Source organism: Pecten maximus, chromosome 8, assembly GCF_902652985.1.
Source record: "Pecten maximus chromosome 8, xPecMax1.1, whole genome shotgun sequence".
NCBI classification, from domain to species: domain Eukaryota; kingdom Metazoa; phylum Mollusca; class Bivalvia; order Pectinida; family Pectinidae; genus Pecten; species Pecten maximus.
In genome coordinates, this window is record NC_047022.1 from 5,033,443 (window position 1) to 5,044,066 (window position 10,624).

Sequence of the window (10,624 nt, forward strand, 5' to 3'; positions counted from 1 at the left end):
ACTTTCATCTATTTCCAAAACTGAAAACTAATTTTAGGCACGCTAATCCTAACCCTCACCATAAACCTAATCCTAACATGCAGTGGATGACTCGCTGAACAGCCAAGAAAAGGAGTTCAATAAAAGTGGCATTGAGGCCCTTAAACACCGCTGGCAATAGTGTATAGATACTGAAGGGGATTATGTTGAAAAGTAATACAATATGTCCGGCAAGTGATGGAAAACGTAGTTGTTTGTTTGTTTGTTTGTTTGTTTTTTCGATAAATAACCATTTTGTATAACTTTTACCATAGCGATGTCGACAGCGGTCGCCTCTCCACATTACATAAGCTGTTGCAGCAAATTAGTGATGCTGGCTACACCGGCAATATACGTTGTGATTGGTGCAGACAAATCTGTGATGACGTTAATCGCTACAGTACGGACACAACCCTACACCGATATCAATGCATTTACACTGTGGGCCTCTCGCCACATACTTAACAACAAGTTAGGCAGACAGGCCTGTTATCTCTTTGGAAAGGAAATAAGTATCATATCATTGTTGGATCACTTATTTGTCATCTACAAGACGCAGTCTGCTATACGGCATCCATTAGCTTGAAAGTCCATATATAAGGAACATTTAAAGGGTGTAGGTCTCCATTTATTTGGGATGAAAATCCGTGAGATGCTATTTGACATTTCCTTTGGTATAACGATGTGCAATGTCATATTACATTTTCTTATACTGACTCAGATTCCTTTCCTCAAAACAGTTTTATTCGTGGATGGACATGGTATGTGTGCTAGCAGTGAACACGATGACATGGACTCAAACAAGTTCTATACATCCTTTATGCGCCTGGATACTATTGGAGTGTTACAGTGCATCAAGGTATGTAAGAGATACAAACTGTGTGAGAAAATCCACCACAATCGAGAGCAACTAACGTGTGACCTGATGATGCCGTTTGAGGAAAAGGGCAACGAGACGTCACTTTTGGATGTACAATCTGTAAAGGTAAGTACTTTTTATTATTTGATCTTATAAAAGAAGAAATTTAATGATATTGAATGCTTTTCATATGCCAATAATTTAACGTTTTCTAATACTACCAATGCTAGTATACCGGAAAATGTTTGTACTACTTTGTTTATTACATCTTTTGTCGACTTTCTTTGATAATTAAGAGATAACAAAAGATGTGCTCAATGAACCTACACAAACAGATGGATTTTGTGTTCCATAGATATGCCTTCAGTTGATTTATCGGAGTAAAAATCACAGTTAACGTTAAAAAAAGTTTAAAACTGAGGATGATATTAAGAAAAGTTTGCAATATTAATCAAGACATAACCGGCTCTCATCTTGCACATGTTAAAATTCAATCAACCGTAACCAGTTAACACAACATTTCTTTTCGAAACGATTGTACAGCGAAATGTCGCTATTGAGTGAAGTCGATAGGGGTAGGGCCATTGCTCTGATAATACGTCATGTAGCCCAGCAATATGGTGTACATAAGACAGACATTATCCTGTTCAGTTGGACGTCTCAGAGCCACAGGGAGATTGGGTGACCGTCCCAGGAGCGGACGCCCAGACATTACGTCACGACATCAAGTCAAGATACAGGCATACGTCTATCGCCACCTCCGTACAGAAACAGCACGTCAAGTTGTCGATACTCAGTGTGTTCAAAAGCTGCCAGGAATCGGTTGCGGGAGTTTCATTTGAGGCCATGACGTCCCAATGTTGGTCCGCAACTTACGCAATAGCGACGCCAATGTTAAATGCAGTGGCTTCTTTCAAATGAACGGTTTCGTTCGTTGGCCCATTGGAAACACGTGTTGTTCACTGACGAGTCTGGCTTTACGCTTTCAGGTGGTGACAACGTGTCTATATAGTTTGTTGTGGTGAACGATATTCCGATGCTGGAGTAATGAAAAGCGACAGATTCGATGAGGGTCTGTTATCGTATAGGCAGGGATATATTTCAAGGCGAGAATACACCTCTTGTCGATATCCATGGTTATCTTACAGTAGTAAGATATCGGGATCAAATCACATGTTCTTCCTCTTATCCATCAACATAAACTTCCGTTGCAGCAGGACAACGCGAGGCCCCATGTTGCTAGGGTTTTTCGCGACTTTCAGGCTCAAAAAAACTGTTCACGCTCTGTATCGGCCACCATGCATTCCAGATACATGTATGTCTATAAACGTTCAATTGTGTGACGAGTTAGACAGGAGGGTTAGAACGCGTGTCGACATCCCATATTTAATATTTCTATTTAATAATTTGATACAAAACCCCCGAGTTTTTATGTTCAATTTTGGTGACTAGATCTACCTCACTAAACAATATATGTGAGGCCCGTCGCAAGCACGGAATGTCGCGCGCGCATCGCATCTTCACGTGAGGCTACGTTCGCCAAACGCTAAATCCCTTGTGCTATCGCTGCCCCTCCCATGTCTACTGTATGTATAGCTGATAGCATGGTGTGGCTAAGCGAAAATAAAAACAAAAGCTTTAAATCATTATGAGATTTCATGATTGCAATATGCACTGAATAAATGCCGAACACGCATGGATACACATGAACAGTCATGTTGCGATTCTCACGATGAATGCATACCTGTCATGCATATACAATTTGTATACAGAATTTTCTTATTATGAAATCCTCAAATTCAAAGTCGAAATATTATGACTTTTATTGGTAATATGATAGTTGGCATTCCCTGATCTTGAATAATTGAAAACCCAAAACCATACAAATGTGAATCGACACAGTAATAAAAAACAGAAATTATTATGAAATATGTTTTTAGAAGAAACAAAATTGAAATACTAAACCGTTGACGAAAAGATTATACATGGGCGAAATTAATGATTTACTTGAAAATCAATATCAAATAAAAGTGGTGTATGTACAAGTAGTAATGGTAAAATGACAAAAAGGAATGGTTGCTGTTTAGGCAAATTTTCTATCTTTCCAAGTATTGGTAAAAACCGATTACTTGCTCTTTTGCAACGGTAGTTCATCTGTTTTTATTTGTACAGAGGGACTATTCGCGTTTATTGGGTCAGCGCTGTGACTTAATTACAGGAGAGCTAAATCCTTCCGTTAAACCGAAATGATAATAGTGACCACCACATTAGCTTTTGTATACTGTTCATTGCCTGGATATCTAGGTGTTTGGTCTTAATATTCTATGTAGTGCATATCTTTTTCACATCAGTCTAGAGTAAAAGTGTTTTGCTGGAAAACATCATGACAAATGATCAACATTATTTGATACCGTTCAAACCTTATAGGGGGCCGCGATGGCCGAGTGGTTAAGCTGTCCCTACACATTGTCACTAGGCCTCCACATCTAGGTTGTGAGTTCGAAACCTACGTTGGGCAGTTGCCAGGTACTGCCCGTAGGCTGGTGGTTTTACTCCGGGCACTCAGGCTTTCCTCCACCTCCAAACCCTGGCAAGTCCTTAAATGACCCTGGCTGTAATTGGGACGTTAAAAACACTATCCAAACAAACCAAATCAAAATGTTATCAAAAGTTTAACAGCAGAGGAAAACTCAGTTTGTATAATTCAGAATATGTTACATTTTGGATGCAGGGGTCCAAGGTCCATTTTTTGTACCCAGAATGCGGCTTTCTGAGATTTTTTCATACCTGAAAATTGACGTCACAATACGGCCATTGACGTTGAGTATTGGTTTGTGAAAAAATCCCTTTTACGATCAGTTAATTTGTACATAAGACATGTTTTGATTTTAAAACACAATTTTAAAAATTGTAAGAAATAAATAATCCAAAAGTTGCGTGAAAAATGTAACGTCACAATACGACCATTGAAGTTGCGTATTGGTTTGTGAAAAAAATCCTTATAAGATCAGTTAATTTATACATAAAACATGTTTTAATTTTAAAAATCAATTTAATAAACTAATCATAAGCGCTGATGTCAATTATTTTTAGATTGTTAGGGGTTCGACAAAAATGTTATTCGCAACATGTTTTTCCATACCAAGCTTAATCTAAAAATATGACATCAATGCTTAAATACAATCGATTGTGAGAGGCTATGTAGCACTCCCTTTACCTGTGACATGGTGTAGTTTTATATAGAACATAAACTTTTAACCTGATGACATTTGTATGCGAATTTGAACTAACGTTGTTATTTTAGAGGGGAATTTGATGCTATATACTACATTTTTAAGAAGCCTTTAATAATGATTTAAAATTTCAGACTAACAGCTCTAGCTGCGACAGTTGTTCCGAGACTGAAGCTTGTATCGACACGAAGAATGGCAGCCATGTTTGTCTTGCTCAAGGTATATATATAATTATTAGCTCTATATCTTGTTTGTTTATTTGGTATATTTTACGTCCTTAAAACAAATCACTTTTTTCTCGGTGATCTTGAACCCATAGATGAAAAACTATGTATTTGTGCCAGGGACAAAGTAGGCTCCCTCACAGAGATTGGCAATTCGAAAACAGCGATACAGTAACGTTGTATTCTAAATAAGTTAAATTTGTATGACATCCTACATGTATCAAGACATGCCAGGAGAATCATTAAGAAAGCACAAAATAAGAGAAATAAACGATTAAAGGGTAAAAGAAGAATATAGTACATATATTCCGTAGCAGTTACTTCCTACAATTAAGTGGAATCTACGGGTCATGCGGTGGGGAAGTCAATGTTCTTTCCCAGAACAGATATATTTTCATTTGGAGAAAACCGAGGTTAGATAAGGGATGCCAAGATTTGAAAGGGTCTTCATTGCTTCCTCAAGTTTCCCAATCATTAATCTATAGACAGTTATTAGAAATAACTCTTTGGCAGCAGAACATATTAGTAAATTAAGATTAATGGGAACTTTGTTGGGATCTTAAAACCGCTTAACAAATTTGTGAAACACTAGAAAATACTCATTTGAACAGTCCGACACGTTGATGAAACACTTTATAATATCAAAATCTGCAGCCGTCAGTTTTCATACTACAGAATATTGACTTCAACAGCCTGACACGTCGACGAAACAATACACGATATTAATTTGAACAGTCCGACACGTTGACGAAACACTACATAATATCAAAATTTGCAGCCGTCACTTTTGTGAAACACTACAGAATATTGACTTCAACAGCCCAGTATGTTGATGAAGCACTACATAATATCAAAATTTGCAGTCGTCACTTTTGTGAAACACTACAGAATATTTCCTTCAACAGCCCGACACGTTACTGAAACACTACACGATATCAATTTGAACAGCCCAGCACGTCGATGACATATGCTATCAAAGTTTACAGCCCGTCACATTTGTGAAATTGTATACAACAGTGTACATGTTTATCACAGAAGACAACAAGGAAGAGAATAACGAGCAATGACTTGTCTTGAACATGATTCCAGATAATATCATCACGGACAAAACAAGTATGACACGAACGAAGACACTTTAATGCAAGAACATACCCTTAAAGTGAACAACTACCGTGGATTTTGTAATCGATCTCAGATACGTTCCTTTTAACAGATAATTTCCCTTTTACGGTGTAGACATCGTCACGGCTCTATTTTCTTTCATTTTCTAGATCCATGTCCTAACCCCGACTGGGTGCGTTATAACCGAAAGTGTTACTTCTTTCCCGGAAGCGAAATGTTGGCAGATGATGGCGCGGTAAATGTTGTTTTGTTGTATTATCATTCATCCATGAATTTGACAAATGATTCATTTCACAGGTTGCATTTAATATTCCGTTATTTTTTTATTATATTTATTGATCTATTTTTTTTATTTGGTTGGTAATCATAGAATCCACAATGTCTGGTAATGCATTATTTGATGAAACTGTAGTTTTCGCTTTGTTACCAGACGTTAATAAATAATACCAATACGACTATTTTGAGGCAGTTTATTTTCCAACTTTTCACATTTCCATTTGCATTTTAGTTCATACAGAATTACATCTCTTAGTTTGGCTCATGCCTTTTTCCAATAAGTGTAGGGTCTTTTTATTGTTTAACTTCTAATCAACGGATACAATAAATATCATTCAAGACGGTAAGCTTGTGTGCGAGATGCATGGATTTCATAATTGTGTGTGTGTTGGGAGGCTGCAGTATGTTCGTGTTCGTATCGAGGTGAAAGCATGGTAATGGTGCCAATTTCAGTGTGTTAGCTCTCTAAAGTTTATTGTCGTAGACGTCTAGCTAGACACCACGTTCGGTCACATTATACAATGTAGTGACAATGGGCGAACCATTAGCAATAGGAATAACTACCATTCTTATAGACTCTGGTTTGACTCGCCTAAGGAAACATAATCCATTTTTCTCACAACTAAATCTTAGAAATGAATCATCATTAAGGGATATTTCAGGATAAAAATGATGATAAGAAATGAAAAGGAAACATCCCATTTTAATCGCCTCTTACGCTTCACACAGTGGCAGCGTTCTATGGTATTGTTACATGTAAGGCGATGTGTGAAAGGTGGATCTGTAGTGACAAGTAACCATAACTCTAACTCCAAATAATGACAACATTCTAGTAATAAAAATGATTTGTATAAATTGTGCCAAGGATAGATGTACAGTTCCATTTAGTACCTGTCCTTATACTAAGTGAGGTATACTATCTAAACAGTTACTCGAAATGATCCCATATACAACGTACTTTTATCTTAATTACACAGGTGTTTTGTAACTCAATGAATGCCACACTTGTGAGAATTGACAACGACGAGGTGCACAATTTTCTCATATCGGAAATGACAAAACGGGGTAAGAAGATAAATATATGCTTTCTTTACACTTTTTTCTTTATACTGATTTACTACTTCTTTACACTTTTTATACTGTTTAGTCTATCATTTTACCATTTTCCTACCGTTTGATCAACCTTTTTATCCTTTGTATAATCTATCTTTTTTTCACTTTTTATACTTTTCGACCTTCCTTGTTACACTTTCTAGGTCATCTGACCCAAAGGTTCAGGATGACCTGTAGCCATCGTGTTCCGTCAGTCGTCGTGCGCCGTGCGTACGACTTTATATCAAAACGCAACTCCTCCTTAGCCCTTGGGTGGATTACTTCCAAATTTGGTTTGAAGCATCATTGGGAGAGGGCAATCTTATTTTATATAAATGAGGCTGGTCTGACCCTGGGGTCCAAAGGGGAACTTTGGTGATTTTTTTGTTTTAAAATCCTACACCTCCTTAACCCTTGGATGGATTACAAACAAATTTGGTGTGAAACATCATCGGGGAAAGTTCAATCATATTTTACATAAATGAGGCATATGTGACCCCTGGGGCCGGAGGGGCGGGGCTCCAAAGGGGGAACTCCTGCTGAAATTTTGCCTTTAAAATCCTACTCCTCCTTCACCCTGTAGTAAAATCATTTGGGGAGGGCAATCATATTTTTATAAACGAGGAAGGCTTGACCTTTGGGCCACAGTGACGGGGCCCCGAATGGGGGAACTTTGGTGTATTATTGCTTTAAAACCCTACTCTTCTTTTACCATTGGGTGGATTACATCCAAATTTGGTTTGAAACATCATAAGGGGATGGCAATCACAATTTATATATATGAAGCTTGTCGGTCCCTGGGGACAGAGGGATGAGGCCCCAAAAGGAGAACTTAGCAGAACTTTTGCTTTAAAATGTACCCCTTCGTAATGCCTTTATTGATTACAACCAAAATTGGTTTGAAGGGTCTTAAGGGAACAGCAATCATAATTTATATATAATTGAGACAGGTCTGCGCCCTGGGGAAAGAAGGGTGGGCGCCCAAACGGAGCACGTAGATTAAATATTGCTTTAAAATGCTACTCCTCAGTAATGCCTTACTTGATTACAACAATATTTAGTATGAAATATCATTGGGGAAGGGACATTCCTAATTTATATGAATGAGGCTTGTCCCACCCAACGGGACAGATGGGACATGTCCCAAAAATGGGAACTTGGCTGAAATTTTGCTTTAAGATACTGCTCCTCCTTTAAGTCAAAACGGATAAAACCAGATTTGATCTTAAACATAACTGGCTGCGTATAGATAATTTATGGTATTGATGCTGGATTGAGGGGTGTGTCCCTTGCTGTAAGTGTTAGTCAGATGACCGTAATGGCCCATGGGCCTCTTGTTATACTTTTCAACCTTCCTTGTTACACTGCTTATACTTTTTTACCTTTCTTTTTACACTTTTTATGCTACATTTGTATCTAATCTATCTTTTTACACTTTTAATACTTTTAACCTTTCTTTCTATATTTTTTAACCAATTAAACTTTTGATACTGTTAAACATATTTTTAACACTTTTTATACTGTGTAACATATTTTTTTAACGCTTTTGATAATGTTTAACATATTTTTAAACCCTTTTGATACTGTTTGGGTCACCTCAACAACTCTATCCTAAGCATACTATTCCTCCTACTTAGAACATCTTAACTATACTCTACGAGAAAGAAGTTCATATATTATAATGGATTTACACCGGAATTTTGTTTATTCGATTAAAACAAAACGTTTAACTTGAATATATTTTATGTTATGTTTCTAAATTACTAAATAACATGTTATCGCGTTTATTTAGAGTAAATTCCGTTGTTTTTTGTTGTTGTTTTTTTTTGTTGTTTTTTTGTGTGTGTTATATCTCCTTGTTATCAAATATATATTCAATTCTATCCTTAAATATTCCATTTAATAAATATGTTCGTCAAATGAGAGTCAATTTAAAAAAAAGTCTTGGTAATAATTACTGTCTTATTTGTAGGAATGGCACATATATTTCTAAATTACTATTATCTCGTAATAACCGTTAATTGAGAGTAAATTCCCGTTTTTGGGGGGTTTTTTTTTGTGTTATATTTCCTTGCTATCAAATATATATTCAATTCTATCCTTAAATATTCCATTCAAATAATAACTAATATATTCGTCAAATGAGAGTCAATTTTGAAAGGTCTTGGTAATATTTTTTTGTCTTATTTGTAGGAATGACAAGTATGTGGATTGCTGCAAACGACAGGGCTTTGGAAGGCCATTTTGTGTGGGGGCCTGGGGATGTAGTATTGAATGCAAGGTGGAAACCTGGTCAACCGAACGATATAAATAATCAGGACTGTGTCGCTTTAGGACTTCAAACGCAGACATGGAATGATTTGGAATGCACAACACATTATGAGAAGTATGCCGTGTGCGAAGTTCGATACACAATGTTTGGTCCATTCATCAGAGGACACATCTAAAAAGGCTGCTTCCTGTTACCTCCTTTATCAAGAGAACATAACAGGGTAAAATACCATCCTTCTCCACCCTGTTTATCTTTCTCATCTCTGTCGTCTCCTTCTCTCTCCTGTTATATCTTTCTTCTCTCTCTTCTTCTCTCTCTTGTTATATTTTCTCTCTCTTCTCCTTTTCTCCCCTGTCATATCTTCCTTCTTTCGCTTTTTCTTCTGTCTTCATTTTTATATTTCCCCCTCTCTCTCCTCTCCTTCTCTATCCTGTTATATATTTCTTCTCTCTCCTGTTATATATTTCTTCTCTCTCTCTTCCTTCTCTCTCCTACCATATATTTCTTCTCCTTCTCTCTTCTGTTATATATTTCTTCTCTCTCTTTTCCTTCTCTTCTGTTATATCTTTCTTCCCTCTGTTCTCCTTTTCGTTGGAGTTAAAAACCTCAGTTCACTTGCCATCAAGGAATATCAAAACCGACGATCTTCTAGGTGTATATTCTAACCGTGACTCTGTGCTGTCAAATCCTCATTTGTTGTACAAATCAAAATGAAGGCCGGAACATGTATTACACTGCTTGTCTAGTTTGTTTATTATCAACAGTTTACACTGTATTTGAATAAAACTGTAAATAAATTTCTTTAAAAAAAATACCTTCGTATTTTCATTTATATTGAAAATCGCGTACAGTTACATAATACTGTATCTGTATACCAACAGTGTGAGGCCGCGGTGGCAGAGTGGTCCCGACACTTTAACACTAGCCCTCCACTTTTTTTGGAGGGGGGGGGGGGGGGGGGGGGGGGGGGGGGTCCAAACCTAGGTGTGGCAGTTGTCAGGTACCGACCGTAGGCCGGAGGTTTTTCTCCGGGTACTCCTGCTTTCCTCCACCTCCAAAACCTGGCACGTCCTTAAATGTTCATGGTTTTTAATAGGACGTTAAACAAAATCAAACCAAATACCAACAGTGCAGAACAACGACGCTGTAAAAGACATTTGACACACCTATATCAACAGATTGAGGACTACAACAATTCACAAGAATTAAATCCAACATCAACATTCGTATCACCAAAAGGCAAACGTGAAATTAAAAGAAAAAATACTTCAAATGCTGCCAAAATGACAAAGCTGATCATATTCAAATTTTTGATATATGATGCGATGTATTTTTTTTTTTTTTTTTTTTTTTGTCTTTTGTTGGATTCATTTCTCAGATTTACCTTTAATACAATGATATGGTGACACTTACATAACTAGACATATGTTGGTACAACATGAAAGCCCCTGTACACCGCTTTATTTAGAATTCCACAAACAATTGCATGATTAAACATCATGACGACCGAATACAGTTTACATCAGTA

The 10,624-nt window shown here is 37.0% G+C and overlaps 1 protein-coding gene across 1 annotated transcript; it reads left to right on the top strand.

Annotated features, from left to right (window-relative positions):
- Window positions 1–268: 268 nt before the first annotated feature.
- On the top strand, window positions 269–9,432 carry LOC117333124 (brevican core protein-like). Its single transcript, XM_033892261.1, has 5 exons — window positions 269–1,003; window positions 4,245–4,329; window positions 5,606–5,691; window positions 6,710–6,797; window positions 9,018–9,432. The coding sequence occupies exons 1-5, from the start codon at window positions 656–658 to the stop codon at window positions 9,269–9,271; spliced, it is 861 nt and encodes a 286-aa protein (XP_033748152.1). The 5' UTR covers window positions 269–655; the 3' UTR covers window positions 9,272–9,432.
- The last annotated feature ends 1,192 nt before the right edge of the window (window positions 9,433–10,624 follow it).